Source organism: Crinia signifera, chromosome 12, assembly GCF_055691185.1.
Source record: "Crinia signifera chromosome 12, ASM5569118v1, whole genome shotgun sequence".
In the NCBI taxonomy this organism is placed as follows: domain Eukaryota; kingdom Metazoa; phylum Chordata; class Amphibia; order Anura; family Myobatrachidae; genus Crinia; species Crinia signifera.
Window position 1 is genome coordinate 50,869,384 of NC_139228.1, and position 24,796 is coordinate 50,894,179.

The 24,796-nt window shown below is 46.4% G+C and overlaps 1 protein-coding gene across 8 annotated transcripts in view; it reads left to right on the forward strand.

The window, feature by feature from the left end:
- FOXN3 (forkhead box N3) overlaps positions 1–23,182 on the forward strand; it is a 92,711-nt gene extending 69,529 nt beyond the window's left edge. For 7 of the 8 annotated variants that reach the window (XM_083166463.1, XM_083166457.1, XM_083166458.1 and 4 more), the window contains exons 5-7: positions 8,441–8,506; positions 16,261–16,369; positions 17,997–23,182. In XM_083166463.1, coding sequence (XP_083022589.1) covers positions 8,441–8,506; positions 16,261–16,369; positions 17,997–18,534 — 713 coding nt within the window. In that variant the 3' untranslated portion in view covers positions 18,535–23,182. The remainder of the gene's footprint in view (positions 1–8,440; positions 8,507–16,260; positions 16,370–17,996) is intronic. The other variant, XM_083166464.1, reaches the window with a different exon arrangement.
- The last annotated feature ends 1,614 nt before the right edge of the window (positions 23,183–24,796 follow it).

Here is a 24,796-nt window from a genome sequence, read left to right on the forward strand (position 1 = left end):
GATATAGTATATCTACCTATCTATATATAGTATATCTATCTATATTAAAAGGTAGGCCACTCAATGAACCAAATTACTTCACTTAACACAAAGTGAAAGCAAAATGATCTTTTTCAAACTTTATGGATATGCCTACCCTACATATTACTGTTGCTGTGGGGATGTGGGATGGGTTCTGTGTGACCCCCCTGGCATTTCCTGTCTCCCCTACATGTTACTTTTGCTGTGGGGATGGTGGGATGGGACCTGTGTGGCCTCCAGGCATTTCCTGCCCTCCCCTACATGTTACTATTGTTGTGGGGATGTTGGGATGGGAACTGTGCAGCCCACTGGGGTTTCCTGCCTCACCTAGATGTTACTGTTGCTGGGGTGGTGCTGGGATGGAACCTGTGCGGCCCACTGGTATTTCCAGCCTCCCCTACAATTACTGTTGCTATGGGGATGGTGGGATGGAACCTGTGCGGCCCACTGGTATTTCCTGCCTCCCCTACAATTACTGTTGCTATGGGGGTGGTGGGATGGGACCTGTGCAGCCCCCTGGCATTTCTTGCCTCCCCAATATGTTCCTGTTGCTGTTCGGATGTAAGATGGGACCTGTGCAGCCCCCTGGCATTTCTTGCCTCCCCTACATGTTGCTGTGGGGATGCTGGGATGGAACCTGTGCGGCCCACTGGTATTTCCTGCCTCCCCTACAATTACTGTTCCTATGGGGAAGGTGGGATGGGACCTGTGCAGCCCCCTGGCATTTCTTGCCTCCCCAATATGTTCCTGTTGCTGTTCGGATGTAAGATGGGACCTGTGCAGCCCCCTGGCATTTCTTGCCTCCCCTACATGTTGCTGTTGCTGTGGGGATGCTGGGATGGAACCTGTGCGGCCCACTGGTATTTCCTGCCTCCCCTACAATTACTGTTCCTATGGGGATGGTGGGATGGGACCTGTGCAGCCCCCTGGCATTTCTTGCCTCCCCAATATGTTCCTGTTGCTGTTCAAATGGTAAGATGGGACCTGTGCAGCCCCCTGGCATTTCTTGCCTCCCCTACATGTTGCATACCCTCCAACATGACCCATCCCATTAGGTACAAAATGCTCTGTTCCTGGACTTCCCTGCCAGTGACAGTTACAGATGTGAGCCTACAGCACAGTCCAATATTCAAAGAGGGGGGGTCACATCAACTCTCAGTGATGTTTGGGATGGCAGCTGGTGTGGCTCCCCTTTTTGAATATTGGACTGTGCTGCAGGCTCACATCTGTAACTGCCACTGGCAGGGAAGTCCAGGAACAGAGCATTTTGTACCTAATGGAATGGGTCATGTTGGAGGGTATGCATGTTGCTGTTGCTTGGGGATGCTGGGATGGAACCTGTGCGGCCCACTGGTATGTCCTGCCTCCCCTACAATTACTGTTGCTATGGTGGGATGGGACCTATGCAGCCCCCTGGCATTTCTTGCCTCCCCAATATGTTCCTGTTGCTGTTCGGATGGTAAGATGGGACCTGTGCAGCCCCTGGCATTTCTTGCCTCCTCTACATGTTACTGTTGCTGGGGGAATGGAGGGATGGGAACTTTTCAGCCTCCTGGCATTTCCTGCCTCTTCTATATGTTACTGTTGCTGTGGGAATGGGACCTGTTCAGTCCCCTGGTATTTCCTGACTCACCTAGATGTTACTGTTGCTGTGGGGATGGTGGGAATGGGGACTGCAGAATCCGCATCCACTGTGATGGTGCGCTATAACAAATAAAGGGAAACTTCTCATGAGCAGCGGTCAGAACCGCATAGTGCAGTTGTCCGGATGTTCCCTTGTCTTACATCCAACCCCCTTTCCTAATGTTATTTGTAACTCATCACAGTCAGTCTAGTAGTAATATAAAGAGCAGTTGCACAAGGTTCCTGGGTATTATTGTCTGCTTCACTTCTATCTGTTATCTACATAGGTGGACATATTAAAGTGTAAGTTCTGTGGGCCAATGTGGCGGGTAGCTGAAGCTTTTTTGTCTTGCTCTGGAGAACGTCAGGGTTTGCAGCCTGCTGTATTGTGTGCTCTTGCTATAACAATAGGGCCTGTGGTAGATATCCAGACTCTAAAAGAGGTCTCCTCTTCTGTGACAGCATCTTGTATGCTGCGGAGCCTGACCGGAAATAAGTGGTTACAGGCGCTGTGGGGGCAGCACATTACCAGCTCACGGCGCAGTGGGTGGAGTCTGTAACAAGCTGTTAGGGAATCCCTAATAACCCATGGGCCTGGTGTATATCGCTAGAATGCATATGGGCAATAAACTGGGTAAATGCCTGTTCAATCCCCAGCCTGGCCCACTGTGAGGTGGTGGCAGCAGGGGGGTAGGTGGCTCCTTTATGGGGATCGGGAGGTTGGTGGGGCAGCACGTTTGATATGACAGTGCAGGGGAGTTATGCCTATGCAATCACCTACTATTGCTGAAGCTACTGAGGGTGGTATGTGTACCTAGCATTATATTGTATGATTTGCACCTGGGTTCCGGCGTGTGAGATGTGTGGACAGTAAATGAAAACACCAAAAGCATGCGCTTTTATTTAACAGGAAGCGCTGAGCCCTGCGCAGATGAAAGCCTCTGATATGCATTCAGCAAACGTTGATTGTTAAAGTTTGGGTACTTGTAGCAGCAGAACAAGCGGGGTCGGCCCCAGCGATCCCGGCCTTTTAGAGGTGTTAAGCCGGTCAATTATTTTTCTGAAAAGATAGATGGGGAAGAATACAAAAGCATCCAGCATAAAAAAGCTGCGGATTGCCCAGGTCCCTCTGAACGGCTGTCGGCTGACCCCACATTCTCTCTTCAATGAGGCAAGAGAAACCCATTTGTTTTAGTTGTTGCCAGGGCAACTGTAGCGGAAAATGTAAGGCTGCGTTCCCTATAATCAACATGCAAAGCTGAATTACCGCGTTTCTGCACCTTTAGCATGAGACCTATTAGGGGCTGCTGGTGTCTCAACGCAGAGAACTGTATTTGCACTGACAGGCTTAGAGGCTCTGCAGTGATGTACACTAGTCATATACTGCCCCCCCCCAGTGGCAAGTTTATCATGATGGATATGTTTTTGCTTCTAATTATGCTTTGTAAAGCGCTGCGGAATCTGTGTGCGCTATATAAGAAACTGTTAATAAATAATAAATAAATGAAAGATTGGCGCTACCATGTATCTATAACCAGAGGTGTACGGCATAGCTGGTTATAGGACACGTCTTCCCGATCGCTTAGCTCACTGCACAAGGTAGGAAATGTGCATTTTGCATGCCACAGCACAATGTCGGGTGTCACAGCCTCACGCTATCCCTAAGACTTCTATTGGCCACATAACAACAAATGGGACAGGTAAGTATTGTTTATATTAACAGCCTCAATACAGTATTGATTGGCAAAGAACATTTATAATAGCCAAAATAAGCCTCATAAAAAACATTGCCTCTTTTTGTATGTGTTGTATGTCCTATTGATTGACGTGCACTAAAGTTATGTGATATGTATTGTATTTTTTATGAAAATATATATATATATATATATATATATATATATATATATAGATAGATAGATAGATAGATAGAGCCAACCTAGTATCTGGAGAGGTCCTTATGGAAGCAAGAGGCGGCACTCATCTGTCTTTTTTTTTTTTTTTTTTTTAAGCAAATTATATTGTGAAAAGGGTATTTAAAGCGTGACGAGATGATAGAGATATCTATCTCTATCATGTCCACATGCTAGTGGCCGCCTATATCCTGTCAATGAAATGACCATAACATACTGCCCCCTGATGGTCACAGTAAGTCAGATCCTTGTGTAAGAAGTACAGATGGAGTGGGATTTCTATTTTCCTCTCTGTTAGTGAGTGTGTCGGCAGGAGAGGTTGTGTAGTATAATTGGGTGTGTGGAGGGTTCTGCGCTGAAGGAGGGATGAATCAGTGTTCGAGGGTTAACGTGGAGCCAAGAGTAGCAGCGATTATATGATCTGGAAAGAATGTGTCTTGTGTTGTGTTGAAATGTGAGTGTTGATGTAATGGTGTCCTTGGTGTAACCCCTGGCTGCCTCCTCTTCTGGTTAGAGGGCGGACGGTTCACATATAAGCACGGGAGTGATCAGTCCTGTGCACTCTGTCTAGGCTCCATGCTGCTGAGGGGGTATGCATGCGTATTCCCTGTGATCTGTAACAGCAGTGTATCTCCTGTAATTCATCTGCCCCCCCCCCCCTTCCAGAGCGCAGTAACTGAGGTGAGTGTGGTGTTCCCACCACTGCGTCACCCGTTGTATCTCCTGTCACTCAACCCCCCCCCCGTAGTAACTGAGGTGAGAGCGCGGTGTTCCCACCACTGCATCACCCGCTGTATCTCCTGTCACTCACCTGCCCCTGAGTGCAGTAACTGAGGTGTATCTCCCACTACCACCCAGCTACCTCTGCAATAGGCTGTGCCTCACCTCCACCACATCTTTGTTCCCATGGATTTGACCCCCTTCCTCTGTACACGTGTGTGGCCTTCAGGCCAAGCTTGGGTGTAGGATGTCTTTGCACATACCACTGTGGAAGTGCATTATTGGCTGCTGTGGAACTACAAATCCCACCATGTCCTGTCATAATTTTGCTATTAGGGCATGCTTGCTTAGCCTGTGATCAGACATGCTGGGATGTGTAGTTCAACAGTAGCTGGAGGGCCACATGTTGAGTACATATTATAATTAATTCTAAGTAACTAACAGATCAGAAAAGCAGGCCATACACCAGACCGACGTTTCCCATTCATCCCGAGAGCTGGCTGCTTGAAATGACAATGTATGGGATCCAGTGTCCGGAATATACAGAAATAGGCCCAGGCGCTTGTATGAAGAGACACGGGGCCTGTCTGCGCTGTAGGAAGGCGTGTGGTGCCTGTCTGCACTGTAGGAGGATGCACAGGATCTGAATGCGCTGTAGGAGGGCGTGTGGTGCCTGTCTGCACTGTAGGAGGATGCACAGGATCTGAATGCGCTGTAGGAGGGCGTGCAGAGAGGCCGGATGCTCTGTAGGAGGGCGGGTGGTGCCTGTCTGCGCTGTAGGAGGATGCGCAGGATATGAATGCGCTGTAGGAGGGCGTGTGGTGCCTGTCTGCGCTGTAGGAGGGCGTGTGGTGCCTGTCTGCGCTGTAGGAGGGCGTGTGGAGGCCTGTCTGCACTGTAGGAGGATGCACAGGATCTGAATGCGCTGTAGGAGGGCGTGCGGAGAGGCCGGATGCTCTGTAGGAGGGCGTGCGGAGAGGCCTGTCTGCGCTGTAGGAGGGCGTGTGGTGCCTGTCTGCGCTGTAGGAGGGCGGGTGGTGCCTGTCTGCGCTGTAGGAGGGCGTGTGGTGCCTGTCTGCGCTGTAGGAGGGCGTGTGGTGCCTGTCTGCGCTGTAGGAGGGCGGGTGGTGCCTGTCTGCGCTGTAGGAGGGCGTGTGGTGCCTGTCTGCACTGTAGGAGGATGCACAGGATCTGAATGCGCTGTAGGAAGGTGTGCGGAGAGGCCGGATGCTCTGTAGGAGGGTGTGTGGTGCCTGTCTGCACTGTAGGAGGATGCACAGGATCTGAATGCGCTGTAGGAGGGCGTGCGGAGAGGCCGGATGCTCTGTAGGAGGGCATGTGGGGAGGCTCGATTGCACTGCAGTACATTACTGTAGTATCTGCTAGGGATGATGCACTAGCTACAGTGTTCATCGGTGTAAGAAGTGCTGAGAGTTGTAGTTCACCAACAGCTTTGGACCCTCAGAGTTAGTTAAAGAGATTTAGGAGGGTATTCTGGTTGATTTGCTCGGATGCGAATTTGCACCTTTGCGAGTTAACCAGAACCCGTCCTGCGAATGGTGGTATGCATAAACATCCATTCGCAGCCTGTGGGTAAACACCCACATCATTCAATGGTTGCTGAATGATGTAGTACGTGCACGCATATCTAAGTGATTGTCAGGTCATGTAGACTTGCGGACATCCGACATCCGGTGATGTCCGCTGCCCGGGACCCACGTCACTGCCCAATTACCATGGGAACACCCATGAAACCAGTCTATCCACCCAAGCCCCTCGGCCGCATCCTTGGGTGCCTGCACCCGGCGCACAAACTGTTCGCCATGGCCGCACACACCCAGGGCATGTACATGCTCAGGAATGCAGCTGCGCATTTACGCCAAACATCGGTCCCCATGCAAGGTTGCAGGCTCTGGACTGGTCACTTCTCCTGTCCCTCACTCAGACCAGGCTACATGTAAGAATATGTTTCATGTACAGTCCAGGGGCAGGATTCTCTAACACATCTCCAGCATTCGCATTATTAATAATTGCATATGCACTAACATATGCGATTATTTACGCACAGGACAGCATTTTTTTGTTTGGTGCATCTCGCCCCAGGTCTGAGATGAGGAGGCTGCTGCTAGAGTTCTCATATCTGATCTCATGCCCATGCAGGCCCTTCACACCCCTAGTTGCATCTCTTACAGTATGTGTACGAGGACTGAGCCAAGGGAACTGGCTGTAATCTCCTTAGTTAGTGTTTGGAGGATCTGCAGGGGCCAGGAATTAGGCAATGCCATCATCTCACATCTAGTATTCTAGCCGGTAATGAAGCACCACACTCGTTAGGCCTCCTAATTGTCGCTCTGTACCTTTTTATGTACTCGTCTCCTGATAGCAGATCGATTTGTTATCAAGTGTGGCGTGCAATAAGATTGCGGAGAAACAGCCCTGCAGGAACGGATCAGTGGCGTCTCCAGGCTTTATACTCACACATTGTGTTAATATGAGCACATTACTACTGCTGTGTATGACTTGGACAGTTATCTGTACTTAGTGTTCATTCTAGCACCCGCCATATTTGAAAGCCCATGCAGTTCCTCTTCCCTGCCTGGTGTGTCGCTGTCTGCTGTAGTGCTTCTAGCACAGTGTGGTCTGTATATCAGCAATTGTATGCAAACCAGATCTGTGCTAGAAACACCACAGCAGACAGTGACACCACAGTCAGGTAAGAGGAACTGCATGGGTTTTCAAATATGGCGGGTGCTAGAATGAACACTACTGTACTGGATGCAATTCTTTGTGTATATTATACGTGTATGGGCCGTATGGATTCTCAGTGCAGTTCCCAGTATCTTCTCTCTGTTCCTGTATGTATTCTCAGTATATGTGTGCCTGCTCTGTTGTCTTGTATAGGATCTCGGTATATGTGTGCCTGCTCTGTTCAGGATCTCGATATGTGTGTGCCTGCTCTGTTCTGTGGAGGATCTCGATATGTGTGCCTGCTGTCCTGTCCTGTGTAGGATCTCGGTATATGTGTGCCTGCTCTCTTGTCTTGTGATTAATGTACATTGATTCTGTGTATTGTTGAAGTCTTTTGCAGTTCCAATCTTTTATTCTATTAAACTGTGGTTTCCTCCATTAATGAGCCACAAAACACATTCTTCATGGCTTCCCCATGTTCCACTATTTACAGGTCCCTTCCAAGGGACATCTTGCTTAACTGTCATTGTCTGCCCGTAGTGTTGTCTTCTCCGTATAACAAATAGTTAGGGTGCCCTAATCGTCTGATTAGCGAAGTGCCGCTAATAACATTGTGTACACTTCTGTGACATGGCTGATAACACAGAGCAGTAACTAGCATAGACAGTGTGCCCTGTATCTTATGTTCTGCGTCGTTCTTCTAAATACCTTGCATCTGCTTTATTAGTTTGCGTGCAGACTGCTCGCTGTGGTGACCGGCCTGTTTGTTGCACTACTTCTGCTTCATCTTATTAGACAGATGATTTTCTAGCTATTGCTAAGCTGTTTGCAGCACCTCCTCTGCTCCTGGTAAGCATAACAGACCTGGAATCTGGCTACAATAGCTATCGGCCCGTCGCACACCGTATAGAAGCGCAATTCTAGCGTCAGAACGTAATTTTTCATATTTTCTCCTTTAATAATCCCCAAAACAAAGAGCCACGGAGATGTCAGCAGCTAATTGGATTTGTTTCGGTTTGCGATTCAAAACACAGCGACGAGCAAAGAATGTTTATTGTTGCCATGGTAACTGGTTACCATGGCATCATAACTTCTGGCCCTCTGCGTGCTCTCAGCGGATGGCTAAGGGGGTGGGGGGCCTCATACAGGAGGCATATGGTTTTCTCTCTCCCTGCATCGAGTATGGTCTGCAAGAACCAACAGGGAATGGCATAGCTCGCGTGATATCTGGATATGCTGCCATGCCTAACAATACACTACTGGGGTAGTAGATATGTGGTACAGTGACCTACTAACACCCTAACATAGTGGCCGCACTGACTGGGGTCACCCTTTTGGCCAGGACTCTGCTGCATATTCGGTGCGCACAGCGGTGGCGGGTTACTTCTCTTACCTTTTATTTTCCGTGTCATAGAGACTAAGTGAGTGCGCTATCCAGCGTCATATTCAGTAACGTGTCTATTGGTTGATTTTTCCAGATTCCGACATTGCTGCTGCCACCGCCATGATGCTATTGAATTCTCCCCATGATTTACACGCAGGTTGTGAGTAGACACTTCATAAGTAATAAGTACATACAAGCACACTCCACAGGCAGCCCGCCGCACGTGGGCATCATTATATTCTCTGCTCCTAAGCCAGACACTATACAGCCCTCCACCTCCCACACTATCGCTCATAGGACAGTTGTGTGTAATGTCAGAGAGCGGTATAGATGTAGTCACGGCTGTGGTCAAGCCAAACAGACCCTCCCATATAACATTACTCAGTGTGGCCTACTCAGTACACAGCCTCATTCACACAGTATACAGGTGTCACATATCACATCACTCAGCACAGTCTGATCCGTATACAGCCTCAGTCACACAGTATACAGGTGTCACATATCACATCACTCAGCACAGTCTGATCCGTATACAGCCTCAGTCACACACAGTATACAGGTGTCACATATCACATCACTCAGCGCAGTCTGATCCGTATACAGCCTCAGTCACACACAGTATACAGGTGTCAAATATCGCATCACTCAGCGCAGTCTACTCCGTGACAGCCTCAGTCACGCGCAATACACAGGTGTCATATAGAACATTACTCAGCGCAGAATGCTCTGTATACAGCCTCAGTCACACAAAGTATACAGGTGTCACATATCACAATACTCAGCACAGCCTGATCCTGTATAACGCGTGTGACTGAGGCTGTATATGGAGCAGACTGTGCTGAGTAGATGTGACACTTCTATATTGCGTGTGACTGAGGCTGTATACAGTGTCATAGTGTTCCCGCTAGGTTGTTTTAGCGGGGCCCAATTTTTAAATGACAAAATACACCCTGTCTCTTCAGCAGCGCCCCGCTAAGAGCCTGCTGCCTGTCTTGCTGGTGTGCCCGGGGAAGCTCCAGGCATCACAGCTCAGGGACTTCGGCGGGGCCAGGTCGCCCCCCTTGCACGACGGTGGCGGCCCTGGCCTGCCCCCTTTAGTGACACGGCACCATGGGCCGCCCCTTTTGTGATGCGTCGGCCATGGTCCACCCCCTTTAGTGACTTCGGCAGCCCGGGACCACCTACGAAGATGATGACGTCGGCAGCCCGGGACCACCTACGACGATTATGTCGGCGGGCCCGGTCCACCCCCATTGCTCTGCCCTCGTGCAGCTGCGCCCTGTCCCAAAAAATTCCTAGAGGGACCACTAGTGTCACATCACTTCACTCAGCTCCATATACAGCCTCAGCCACACGCAGTGCACAGATGTCACATATCACATTAGCACAGTCTGCACCATATACAGCCTCAGTCACACGCAGTATACAGGTGTCACATATCACATCACTCAGCGCAGTCTGGTCCATATACAGCCTCAGTCACACGCAGTATACCGGTGTCACATCAGCACAGTCTGCACCATATACAGCCTCAGTCACATGCAGTATACAGGTGTCATATATCACATCACTCAGTGCAGTCTGGTCCGTATACAGCCTCAGTTGAACACCGTATATAAGTGTCACATATCACATTACTCAGAGTGGTCTGCTCTGTATATAGATGACACACATGTACTGTAAATAGTTTGTTACCCTGTCCCATATGTCCCAAACCACACTGACCCCTGTACTTATTTATTTATTCTCTTACATAGCGCAGCAGATTCCGTTGTGCTTTACAATAGTAGACAGTGATAAAACAAACTGGGTAACAACAGACAGACTTGGAGGTAGGAGAGCCCTGCCGCAAGCTTAGGGTGCATACACACTGTACAATTTTTTTGACCAATTTGGTTGAAAGACATTTCCATTGAACCCAGTGTCCTGGACTAAAGATGTTGGCGAAATATATTGACGACAGACGAAAGAAGATAGATCTAGCTACAGTTTATAGGCTCTTTTTGAAAGATATTCAAATTGAGCTGCATGCACAGTTGACAAACAATCTTGATGAACAACTTGCGGGTATGCGCATCATCATTCATCGTTTGTTTGTTGACAATATCTTTTGTAAACATCTTCCGTCCAGGACACTGGGTTCAATGGAAATGTCTTTCAACCAAATTGGTCAAAAAAATTGTACAGTGTGTATGCACCTTTACAATCTCTGACTGCATCGCCGGTCACAGTACATCCAATATAAGGGCTGCTTCCAACTTCAGACAGCTTTTATAAAGAGCGCTCCCCGTCCGCTGCTTAATGGATGTTGTACACAATTATCTGGCAGATCTGTGTGGTTGGAAGGATTATCTGGTAATGCATGAGAGCAAATGACAACTGCTCCCAAACACACTCCATCCATGACTTACCCAGTTCCTCTGAATGCCAGCATGGATAAGCCCCATCATGTGACCTGTGTATCATGTGGTCATCACCACCACCACAACAACCTCATGAATAACAGACAGTAAGTGTCCTCCACAAAGTGCACATGAGAATGGGGACCTATATACAGGGATATGCTCACTAGGTCTACACATGCAATAGGTGGACATGGGCATTAGGTCGACATGAGTTGTTCATTTTTTTTTTCTAAAAATATTTATATATTTTTTTTAATACTTTATTATTCAAGTGGGCATAGTGTGAATATAATAGTGTGGCACCGCCATGATGCTAATATGCTAGCATGGAAGTAGTACACCTATACTGTGTCCATGTCGACTTACGTTAAGACATGGACACAAAAAAAACCATGAAAAACTCATGTTGACCTTATTATTGTTGATTTAATGACCAGGTCGACCTATTTCATGTTTCAACCTAGTGACAGTCAACCCATACACACTGTGTGTAGCCTTTGCTATGGTCATATGCGTGCGTTCCCCCATCTCCCCCTCAGTGTGTTACCAGGCTGTGACACTGCTAGTATCTGGCACCGGGCAGGCTGCGCCCCCCATCCCCCCGTTATGTGATTCAATCTCATCCTTGATCACATTTCTCTTTCCTGGCTCGTACACCATTCCATAGTGTGCTTCCACTATAGCGCCGTGACGTCCTGGTGATGTCACTGTTCTTATAGTGCAGTGCCGGCATGTGATGTCCTGGTGATGTCACCATTCCATAGCGTGCTGTCACAATAGTAACATAACATAGCAATTAAGGCTGAAAAAAGACATTAGTCCATAGAGTTCAACCTATCTAACTACTGAGTTAAGTCATATCTATAGGATTCCCTTAGTGGCCAAAAATGCATCCATTTTTAATCTAAATTCATTAACAGTAGTTGCTGTAATCACCCCCACCGGCAATGAGTTCCAGAATTTTACTGCTCTAATGGTGAAGAATCCTCTTCTTTATTCAGTATAGAATTTCTTTTCCTCGAGCCTCAGTACATGCCCGCGTGTCCTAAGTATCTGTTTGTGAACAAATCATCTCCCAGTTCCATATTTGAGCATACTAATGATATCACCTCTCAACCTCCGTTTCTCCAGTGAAAACGTATTGACGAGAAAACATATATGTGGCCTCCTGGTGATGTCACCATTCCATAGCATGCTGCCACTATAACGCAGTGCCGGCATGTGATGTCACCTTTCTATAGTGTACTGCCATTATAGCTCAGTGCCGGCATGTGACAGTATGGTTGGTCCCTTACCTCTATTTCAAGACACTGATGTACTTTTATCTACTTTCAGAGAAAAAGCCAGGGCCACAGTAGTATGGACGTGTCGGCTGATTGCAGTTCAGGGGGCTTACAGGGTCATAGAGGGAGGGTGTTTACTTGGCACTTTGCCGCGTTGGGGGGGGGGGGGGGGGCTTTTCTGTGGGACGTTTTGTTGCAACAGAGCATCTGCGTCTAAACGTTATTTGACGGTATAAGCATGAATTACTAATGGGACCTACACACGGAAAGATTTGTGCTAGAGATTCATAATGGGAGATTCAGCATGAGAGATTTCAAATCTGACAGAATGTGTTTAGGTGACTTCAGGGGAATAAAAAAAAGTCTTCAAATTTAAATAGGGGGTTACAATAATGCCTGGGGGAGTATCATCTTCTTTGTCTATAATTGAAAAAAAAATAAAAAATGGCATGGGGTCCCCCTCCCACGAGCATGACCAGCCACAGGCTCTCTGAGCTAGTCCTGGTTTCTTGAATACCAGGGGAAAAAAAAAAAATAAGGTCCCCATATATTCAAGAAACCAGCACTGGACAATTGGGCTCTTGATACAAATAAAGAGTCTGATAGGGCGCTCCCACTTGAGATCTGGATGATTTCAATATCTGTCAGTCCTGTCGATGTGATACCTCAAAAAGAAAAAAAAAAACAAATCGCCATCTTCATAGTGTAAATATTAAAATAAACATGAAATAAAATTTCTCTGTTCAAAGAATAGTCTCCGTACCGCAAATGAGCCTTTCCTTAGGCCACAAGATTTCTCGTATAGTGTCGTCTGATATTCAGTTTAGGATAAAATTCCCCTTTCTCCTCTGCTTGTATACCTCGGTTTAAAATTCAATATTGCACATAGCGTAAAACTGTAACAATTTATTCAAAAACAACAATTCACACAAACAAAAATTGGCATAGTACCGTGTCCGGCCTTATCATCAAGGCTATTTGTATCGCTTAGTGGATAATCAGAGGAAAAGTTCTTAGTGGGATCCCGGGCATCCACCAAGAAAAGTCCTCCCACAATAGCCTCAGATGGTGTAATGACAAGTCCAGTCCAACGGCATCTATGTCTTTTATGAAACTCCACCAACGTGTTTCTGCTTGATCACAAGCCTTCCTCAGGGTGTGTGTTCACTAGTGGCATGTTAGGGTTTTTATACCCATCATGCCTCTTAGCTCCTCCCTCTCTCAATGTCACATGGGGATGCTCCTATTATTGTCATTCTTTTTTAAAACACAATAACCAAGGTATACAACTCTAATATTAATGAGTACTAACAAAGCTACTATCTCCAAATATAACAATGAGTGATTAGGAGATCTATATTTTCACTATCATAGCCCTTATTCAGAAATTTATTCTTGGTTGTTTTCACTTGTTCCAAGAAAACGTATTTCTTGGAGCAATTACAACGTATGCGCTGGACTTGGCCATTGGGGATGTTCTTTAGCCATTGTGGGTGGTGTTGACTTGTTATTCCAATATAAGCATTGCTGTCGGTCGGTTTATTAAAATTACTGGTGAGTATTGTTCCCTCCTCAATAGAGATTGTAAGATCCAAAAAATGTAGTTCTTTTTCACTTATAGTAAATGTTAATTTGATATTGGAGCTGTTCTGATTAAGGCGTTCACAGAAGGCGCATTTCCGGGAGCACTAACAGCAGCTCATGATGCGCATTTATACCGGTGGAACGCATAGAGCAATGGCTGCTGACACGCACGTGCACTTCCGGGAACGGGTGCTACCGTCCCGTGCAGCGTGGTAAGTAATCGGAGGACCCCCCAGAGAAGGCGCTATGCGCATATATAACACTGAGAGGAACCACATATAAAACAGGTTGTTTGTGGACGTAATCGTTATGTTTATTACCCGTACTTCCGGGTTATATATCAGATGTTAATCCGGTCACATGGGGCGCAAGTTTATATAAATATAGATATAACATTCATTGTTATATTTGGAGATAGTAGCTTTGTTAGTACTCATTAATATTAGAGTTGTATACCTTGGTTATTGTGTTTTAAGAAAGAATGACAATAATAGGAGCATCCCCATGTGACATTGAGAGAGGGAGGAGCTAAGAGGCATGATGGGTATAAAAACCCTAACATGCCACTAGTGTGAACACACCCTGAGGAAGGCTTGTGATCAAGCAGAAACGCGTTGGTGGAGTTTCATAAAAGACATAGATGCCGTTGGACTGGACTTGTCATTACACCATCTGAGGCTATTGTGGGAGGACTTTTCTTGGTGGACGCCCGGGATCCCACTAAGAACTTTTCCTCTGATTATCCACTAAGCGATACAAATAGCCTTGATGATAAGGCCGGACACGGTACTATGCCAATTTTTGTTTGTGTGAATTGTTGTTTTTGAATAAATTGTTACAGTTTTACGCTATGTGCAATATTGAATTTTAAACCGAGGTATACAAGCAGAGGAGAAAGGGGAATTTTATCCTAAACTGAATATCAGACGACACTATACGAGAAATCTTGTGGCCTGAGGAAAGGCTCATTTGCGGTACGGAGAATATTCTTTGACCAGAGAAATTTTATTTCATGTTTATTTTAATATTTACACTATGAAGATGGCGATTTTGTTTGTTTTTCTCTTTTTGAGGTATCACATCTCGACAGGACTGACAGATATTGAAGTCATCCATATCTCAAGTGGGAGCGCCCTATCAGACTCTTTGTTTGTATCTACTATTGCTGGGTAGTTTTGGTGACTCTTATTCTTTGTAATTGGGCTCTTGAGCCTGCCCTGGTTCTCAAAATACAAGGGACAAAATAAGTAGAGGTCCCCCTCGCGTTTTGTGGACAAGCACCAGGCTCCACTAGCAAGAGGTGTAATGCCATAGCCAGGGGACACGCTTGATGGGGTCTGGTGGCCAAAGCATTACCCTCCCTAACTAGTCAGCACCCCGGGCTGGGGCTATCCCCTGCACCCCAGGGTGGTAGGTGCAGGGTTGATAGCTGCTTTCAACAGTAATATTGTCCTTTACAGTAGGGCTACAAGTCCTAGTAAGCCTGCCCTACATGCTGGTACTAGGGAGAACCACAGGTACCAGCATGTGGGGCATAACAGGCCTGCCGGTACCTATATAATGGAAATATTAAAATAAAAACACTAGCACAGGTTTTAAAATTATTTGATTAAACATCTTCTCTCTTCACCCAGGGGGGGGCGCCACCTCCCTGGGCTTCAGCCTCTTCATCTGTGTTCGTCATTTGGAGGGCAGGGGCCTTTTCAGCTCTTATGCATGGCTGCCGCCTCCCAGGGCTGTTCTTCAGGAGCTCTTTGCTGCTCCTCCTCCGCCGACAAACTGCCTGCCCCCCTGTCTTGAGCTGGCTAAAATAGGGCGGTAGTAGGATGTGCCGCAGGTGGGGGAGGGGTGGCACATCGCCCGCTCTGAAGACCCTGCTCATCTGCCCATGCCACACATGCAGGAGATGATTATTATTTGACCGGGCTGTTCTGAATCTTGGGCGGGGCCTCACATTCTGATCGCTCTATACGTTTTCAGGCATTTTCTGGGTGATTTCGTAAAGGCGCCCAGAAAATGCCTGAATGTCGCCCTGTGTGTGTGGCCCATAACCCTTATCTAATCTCTCTCCTGCCAACACCAGATAAGTAATTAAGTACTTTCTCTGCAGTCAAAGCCCGTCCTAAGTACATACAGAGATTCAGTGATACTACGTAGCATGTCCACACACATGCTACATACCTCACACAGTCTCTGTGTAAGATATGGAAGTGACAGTGAGGGCACAGATGTTCTAGCTTGGGGTCTCTGATAAAAATGGCAGTGGGAACCATTTTGCTTTCCTGCATATACAGAGCTGTTCGGATTATGAGTATGAAGCTTCTTCTGTCATTAGCTTGTCGTGGTCTAGTTTGTTATTTTACTAAACGCAGGTCACCATTAGCCGCCTTGGGTTTCACATCCACAGCTTAAGGTATTCACAGAGAGCGGCCAGGGACTTATTGTAACTCCCAGGCTGCCACAGTCTACGGTGCCGCAGTGAAGGGCTCACGTACTTGGGCGGAACTAGTGCTGAGCGGAATTGTACATTGTTATCTCTTTCTGGTCACCATGATGCTGGGGATTATGTTCCTCACTGCCACTTGTTGTACTGCACTGATACTTTTGCTGTCTCACCAATGTTCTCTTATCTCTGTCCCTAGTTCCTCCTGGAGTCATACAGAACGGATCACGTGTACTCAGCAGAGGAATTTTTCAGAGTGTCAGACCATTACCCATCAATCCTATTGGAAGCATGGCTGCTGCAGTAAGGTAGGTGTCCCCCGCAACACACACTGTCAATGTGAACCGTCCTACTACACGCAGATAACTAGCGGACTCCAGACGAATTCTGCAATTAGGTCCAAATTCTGGAAATCCACCCAGAACCTTGTATGTATCGGGTCATGGTCCAGCACTCCAAATGATGTAGTTAATGCTCCCAGAAAGTATGCGGACCACAGCAAACCTCAATTTAAAACAGCTTTGCCAGTTGTTCCATCCCTCTCCTGAGTGTTAGCTAGCCCCTTTTCCTCCATCTGCAAGAATAAGCTTCTGTGTCACAGGCTGGCTGTATAAGAGAAGGCACCCTCGCTGCCTTTGGCAGCAGTTACCTGGCCTGTCGCTGGGGCGGCCACTTACTCTGGCTGTGGATCATTCTACCCGTTTACCAGGAACGCAGTCTTCGAGTTTAATAAATGCTATTTGAAAGTTGATAATATGCCCAGTGGCTACAAAATAAATAGTAGCGCAAGGAATATTTATAAGGGGGACGATGTCGGCTGCTCCTGGGAAATGATTCTGTGTAATAGACTCTGATATAACCGATTTTTATTTTAGTGGGCGATATGATTTAGGCTAACCCCTATGTTGCCAGGGGTGCCTGCAGTAAGCAAATTATGTGAAAGTATTGCATGTTCTGTGCTTGTATATATGCGTATCTCATTATCTGTCACTCCGATAACATACATAGCCTTGCCTCATCACTGTGACACCTGGTAATTATTCCTATTATTGCTCTATACTCCTGCGTGGGTCATGTGGTTACTGTCACATACTGCAGGGAGCAGAGAGGCTTTGGAACATCCCTCTGAGCACTTTCTGCTCTGTAAATCCCACCCCCCCTCACCCCATTGGCAGTGATGAGATTAGTGCCGATTTCCATGTGCGCCATACTAGTTCCTGGTAGATTCTGTAGAATATTGGTGCCACGTGTCCTGCGTTGTTGGTAATTGGTTCCCACTGTACATGGTTCCTTTTATAATTACAGTAACATTTCCCACACTGGGGAACGGTATATACTCTGAGCCATTATCATGCTGCATTGGAGGGGCGAGGGGTATATATCTGAGTGGCCCATCCCTAGTTCCACGACTGTTATATAGCAACATTAAAGATACGGTGTGAAAGCAGAGTGTATTTTTTCTCGTGTACTGGGATCCATTTATGTGTCTCTGTCCTCTGAGTTATTAATAGGTAACCTATCTGTTGTAATAGTGACATTTGGGCACAGAAAATGTTTCTATGTTGTGTATAATAACTAATGCTGGCATAGCAGAGCTATTGACTTGCATGTCGGCAGCTGGAGGTGACATTACCTTTGTGGCAGTGCCCGATTCTCGCTGGTAATGTGGCAGGACGGGCCAGCCCAATGTTAGTAGTTCCCTGTTTAATCCTACTGCTAGAACCATATTGCCGCTGATAGATGCAGACACACATCTGTAGCGTTGGTCTTTTGTAGCTAAGGCCCCATATTGTAAGTCAGTGCTTGTCACCTGACATCACTGTGTGCATTGCCATTGCGTACGCGTTCATGTCTGATGGAAATGTTGGGTCTATGGGATAGGTTGTGCATTCTGCTTTCATTCTCCTAACCTTTTTCACTGTCTTGCTTTGGTAGGAACGGGATAGCGAACTGCCGAATGAGGAGCGAGAGCGAGCCGTCGTGCGGTTCTCCGGTAGTCAGCAGTGACCCCAAAGAGGACCACAATTACAGCAGCGCCAAATCTGCTAATAAACGGAGCTCGTCCCCCGCTAGTGACTCTGTCTCCTCCTCCTCGGCCGATGACCATTTTGAGTTTGCCGCCAAAGTCTGCCGGGACGGCAGCGACTTCAGCTTCCAGAGCCACGAGAGTTACAGCGAGACAGAGGAGGAGGACAAGAAACAGGCCAAGAAAGATGCCAAGGATTCCTTAGGAGACAGTGGCTACTCTTCACAACACAAGAAAAAACAGCACTTGCTGAAAGTACGACGGATCCCCAGCGACGCCTTGCCGCTGAAAAAGAGACGCACAGAGAAGCCGCCTGAAAGTGATGACGAGGAGATGAAGGAGGCAGCCGGCTCTCTCTTGCACTTGGCGGGGATCCGGTCTTGTTTGAATAACATCACCAATCGGACGGCTAAAGGGCAGAAGGACAAAGAAACTGCTAAAAATTAGAGGAAATTATTAAATTCTTTGAACTTTTGGAACAGTTTCTTTCCGCACGTCAGGTGAATTCTAATGATTTTGTGGCAATATCAACAATTTTCTTTCCCCTTTTTTTTTTAATTATAATTTTGTTTTCTATATTTTGGGGGGGATGGGGGGAACCCTTAAAGTGTTTATTTTTTAAAGGATATTGAAGCCATAGAACTCAACCAATTTGCAAATGCTTTTTCATTTTACCGAAGGAAAAAAAAATTTCAGAAGCCAAAATCACAGTCGCACTCACAAAGTACCCAGACAGGGATTGTAATCTGTCAGTGGCAATGTCATGATCGACACCCAAAATTAGAGGCCCCTACCCATTAAAAGTTATGGGGATGGTTTCACAACAGAAAATAAGCTGTCTTTATTTAATTTGGATACAGTAACAGAGTAATGCCACTTGGTAACGAAGCCAAGCACTGAGTATACTGTGCTAAACATCACACAGTATACCCCCTACAACAGCTTCACCTCTGCCATGCTAATGGATTGCCGCCTAGCACAACAAGATAGTGTTGCTGTGGGAAATCCCTATTTCTTTTGGAATAATACCCTTGGTCTGCGATGAAGTCCAGGATTACCCCCAATGAAAAGTGTCCACATCTGCACAGCGATACAAAACTACTCTTGTCTTGCCAGTTTGAACCAAGTGGGCGGGTCTTGTAACTGGCCAGAGAGGCAAGGATTCCACCACCCCTGGATCACTTACAGGAAAGCAAAGGAGAAAATGCTCCATGCGCCACAGGAACTGCCTCAGTATTACGCTGCCTGGATGAAGCAGGGCACTGAGGGGATTTACTATCTGTTGTCACACAGTGGTGCATGGGTTCTCATACAACAAAGGTTTTTGGGGCTTATTTTTTTATTTTAATTTAAATCAAAGACAAAGCAGCAGTCCTTGTAAGGTAAATAATGTATTTAGCATGACGCATGAATTATTTTCATATAAATCTAGAAAATAGAGAAAAAAGGCAACGCCTCTAATTTTTAGGCCAAAGGCCTCGGACTTCATTTACCCCATTTTTTTTTTGTGTTTTGCTTTTAATTTAATTTTTTTTTTTCCTTTGTGGAAGCAGGTTTTAAGGTCTAGCCTTCTTCAGGGACAAACATTTGACTGTTGGGGAACTTTCTCTGCAATATAATAATAATTACAATTGTCATTCTCTGGTAGGGCTTGGATGGTTGAACTTAAACTGCCTTGTCTGCACATTCAGCCCCACGCCCCTACTGTGCTTCTCTGTTTATATATAATGTCTTCTTTCTGTCTACATGGATAACACGAGGCAATAATTTGTTGGCAAACGGAGTAGTGACTGGCTGCTGGGGTGTCATTGCTCCCCCATTAGATCGGGGCACAGTGTCTGTATGTGATATGTGGGTGCACGGTGCTTGATAACGTGAGTTCTGTTTACGTTCAGTGCAGTCCCACCCCCTGTCTGACCATAATGGCCGCTTCCATTTTGTATTGTGTCTGTGACCTCCAGATTATTTTTTTCCAGTTTGCGATGTCAGTGTTTAATGAATTGCTATGGACCGTGCTGAGGCGTTCCATGTGCAAAACACAAGAGTGGAATTTTAAAAAAAAAACAAAAAACTATATATTTTTCTATAAAACTCTGAGTCGGTCTAAGGACGTACGCCGAGAATTGTATTTACCTGTAATGTTCTCCAACTCCGCTCCAGGTCCATCATCAGTAAATGAGGATTTGGGGGTTCTTTGGATTCCGCTGCCATAGATAGAACCGATTTGTGCAGACCTGAGCTCATTTCTTGTTGTATACACTTGTATCACATCTCATCTCCAATATATATTCCCCTCACCAAGTTCTGTTACAGCCATAAGATTCCCCGATCCCCACGTAGCTAACTCATCAGGATATATGTGTACGTTCTACCTAAGACATGTGCAGTGAGCGCAAGGCCTTACTCACTGTAGTGCTGTATGCCCCACACACACTGACCACAAGGTCTCACTCACTGCAGTGCTGTATGCCACTCGCTGAGCGCAAGGCCTCACTTTAGTGCTGTATGCCCCACAGACACTGAGTGCAAGGCCTCAGTCACTGCAGTGCTGTATGACACTGAGTGCAAGGCCTCACTCACTGTAGGGCCGTATGCCACTCACTGTAGTGCTCTGTGCCCCACAGACACTAAGCGCAAGGCCTCTAGTTAACTGAGGCTGGATGTATGAGGCATCACACGGTGTACTGAGGCTTGATGTATGAGGCATCTCACACTGCATGGTGTACTGAGGCTGGATGTATGAGGTGCTGTGTGGTGTACTGAGGCTGGATGTATGAGGACACATTTGTAGGTTGTGTGGTTGGTGAATGTCCTCACCGTTACTGTCCAATCCCTGTGCCTATTAGTCTATAGCGCAAAAATACATTTCTGAGTCTCCCTTCCGACACTGGAAGAGATCTAGTGGCTGCCAATGGAATAAGTATACACCAATTCTCCCTTCTGCTGTCCTGTGCCGATTCCAGGGAATCATCCTGCATGGTTGGTGTAGGGCTGGTCCTGTGCTGATTTCTGGGAATCACCCTGTATGGTTGATGTAGGACTGGTCCTGTGCGGAGTCCGGTTGATCGTCCTGCATGGTTGATGTAGGACTGGTCCTGTGCGGAGTCCGGGGGATCGTCCTGCATGGTTGTGTAGGGCTGGTCCTGTGCGGAGTCCGGGGGATCGTCCTGCATGGTTGTGTAGGGCTGGTCCTGTGCGGATTCTGTGGAATTGTCCTTCATGGTTGGTGTAGGGTTTGTCCTGTGCGGAGTGTGGGGGATCTTTATGCATGGTTGGCGTAGGGCTGCTCCTACCTGCAACGTTGCAGCCATAGGTGGGGCAAACCTGTCCAGCAAAGGACACATCTGCCTGACTCTGATAACTGCCTGGGGTTAGTGCTTCCACTAGTCACACGGCACTACAATGTGCCACTTCATACATTTCTTTTTACATCTGTAGATTTTTATTTGAATTGTGTTTTTATTGCATTGACTCTCTACAAACTGCCCAAAACGGTGGAGAGCCAAAGGCAACTGTAACCATGCCATGTGCCAATTCCTGGGCAGCTGGCCCTCGGGGTACATGTACACTGCCACATCAAATGCATAATCCTATCCCCAACTGCCATGTTTTGTCACTCTTCTGTCATTCTTTAATATGACAGAACGATGTCACTTGGCTGGTGATATTGTAGGTTTATATAGAGCTGAGGGCAGAGCGTGCGAATATTCCTGTGTCCGAGAGGCTGAGATGCCACAGGCATGTACCCCAATGCTTGGTACATAGTAATGAGCCCTTCCAACAGTAACTCCTCTGTCTGCTCCCAAATTACCTACGGCTCCACGTATTGTGTTTACATGTGGACTATTGCAGGAGAGCCCATATTACATGGGAGGGGGCATTAACAGTCCGTGTGGCTGCAGGTGTTCCGTAGTCTTAGGGTGCCAAACACTGCCCGCATCCCATGTGTGCTTAGTACATAGGTATATTTGAAAAAAAGTAGACATCGCAAAAAAGGCATTTGCACTTTTACTGGTTGGTGGTGACAGGCCACAGAATGGGCGTGGCCTGGAGACCGTGTCTGTCACTGCCACTCTAACAGAAGCAGCGGCGGGGGGGGGGGGGGGGGGGTTGGGGTGGTAGGGATTCTAGAATGATGCGATCTGTGCCAATTGTGCTAAGCTGCCACATATGCTGCTGCCTTCATGAGCATCTATTTCCCCTTTCTGTCCCGCTGCCCGCTTATTGTGTGGCTTCTTTGCATCAGGTGCCACTTACGTTTTCATATATTATTTTCCAAACATAATTCACTGCCAAACCCCCGCTTGTCTATCCACCCTGTCTGCTCGCCAGCATTCCATGGTGGATTGCGTGAGTTGTCTCATTGGCCGTCAGTGTGATAAGTTTGTAAGCAGAAAGCACCCCAGCCTCACTCACTACATCACGTCTCTGATATTAATATTGTGTATGTCTGTATGGGAAGCGTTTTACACTTGTAGATTTTTATTTTATGGACTTTGTAACATTTCTAAGATTTTTTTTTATTATTATTTTATTAAGTGATAAAGCAATCAAAAAAAAAAATGAGTTGTTTGATATGGTTAACCTGTGCACTGCCAGAGAGCCCTGTGCTGCGTGGTAAGCTGCCCCTGCATCATAAGGGGGTAGTTGGTCTCCTGTCTCGGGATCGCCCTCCTGTGGAGGATCGGGGGTGCTGCACGCAATGTATTGCGTTGCAGTTAACTTTGGGACCCTCTGAGGCAGTGAAAGGGTTAACAGGGATCTAGAGAGGTGTCTGCACCCGACCAGAAGGTGCAGTGGAAGAAAATGCAATATTTCTTTTGTGTAAGGTGTGTGTGTAGCTGCTGGAGGGCTGTGACTGCGGAGGATTGCCTAACCGGGTTCCCCGCTCAGGTGAGCGCGGTCACACGGACTGTAGTACCAAGCTGATTTTAAATGCATACTTTTCTGCATTTCACATTTTCTTGATGTGTAATCATATTGCCAAAGAACCAATTTCATCAATTAATGTAAATAACACTTTCCCAAAATCTACCATAACGTTTGTGATGTATTGTCTTCCAGTTGCAATAAAAATTTACTGAGTTGCATCAATTTCCAAAGTGGTCATCTGGTTTTTTACAGTGGACTGTAACCCTTTGGTTACAGTGCATTTCGCCTTGCACACGCCAGAGAAACGCAAGCTTGGACAGCAAACCGCAATACATCTGTAGAGAGAACCCTACGGTCTTCCCTCACACAGGAATGTGAATGCACAGGTTTATTGGCAGTCTGTGTAATTGAAAATACAAAAGGAATACTGGTACGCCAACAAATTTGTTGTTTAAAAAAAAAATCGTAACCTAAAACTATGAAATGTTGATCATCAGGTTTTGTAGGCGGACAGTGTTACCACGGCCACCACATTACTTTCAGGGCACCACTGGAGGGTCCCTGAGTGTCTGTGATAAACTGGGTACACACAGAGTGATATATCGGCTGTTTAGGGATGTTTTTGTCTATGACCAACAGTGACTACTTTCCACATCGATGGGGGAAAACCATATGATTCACTGCCAAAGTGCTGGGACATGGAGCCTTGCTCCACCCCTCACACTAACAAAACCCTGCCCCTATTTTACAATTGGGCCCATAATGTTTCCTTTGCAGATGGTTTTACACCATTAAGGTTGTGGCTATCCCTACCCCTATATCTCTGTGGATGGAGTTGTACCTTTAATCACAATTTTATACCTTTTATACAACTATCACTGTAGCAATAAACACAATTCTGCCTGGTTGGCCTGCACAATGCCTGTTACTTGCTGTACTCACCTGAAGATAAGCGCAAACTCTAATCCCCTGGCTGTCCTGTGTCACACAGTGTGGAATCAGCATTCTGACTGGAGTCCTCATCCACAGTTATGGTGACACAAAGAAGGTCCTGCAGCAGCTGTTCCATGTAAGTGGTTTCAGGAGGAAGACCCTGTTGGCATTGCTTATTCTGGTGACCAGTATGTGTTCAAACCTATATCTAAATTGCTAATTGCTAAAAAAAAAGCTGTCTAACATCTGCGGGCTACATGCAAAAGCAGACAGTATTTACCCTGCACATAAATATACAGTGCCTGTGGAAAGTATTCACAGCGCCTCACTTTTTGCACAATTTGTTATGTTACAGCCTTCATTTTTTTTCCCTCAAATTATTTCTACACATAATACCCCATAATGACAACGAGAAATACATTTTTTGGGAGATATTTGAAAATGTATTAAAGATGAACTAAGAATACTAATCAAACTCAGCTGCATTGTATAGCGCAGGTGCTTTCCTATATGTATGTTTTTGATGTTCCTCAGTATTTCCCCATCTGGTCTCCTCTGGAGTTCCTAAGTTTATGGCAATCAAGAGGATTGCCTTATTGGGTTCAAAAAACAGTTCAAGTTTTCCTTTTATAGAATCATATGGTTTACTATGCAGAATGTTTTCTATATATATATGTAGGCATGGAAAGGTCTGATGGTTATTTCCGTAGCCTGCTCATTTGGACGGGTTGGAAAGGATTCTATTTTCTAGAGTAGGTATAGGTTAACATGGTCAATGATACGGCCACATCCACTAGAGCGCAGTCTTCTATTAAACTGATTTCATGGAATGTTGAAGGGCTCAAATCACCTGTAAAGAGACGCAAAATTTTAACTAATTTAAAACTTCTTAAACCAGATATTG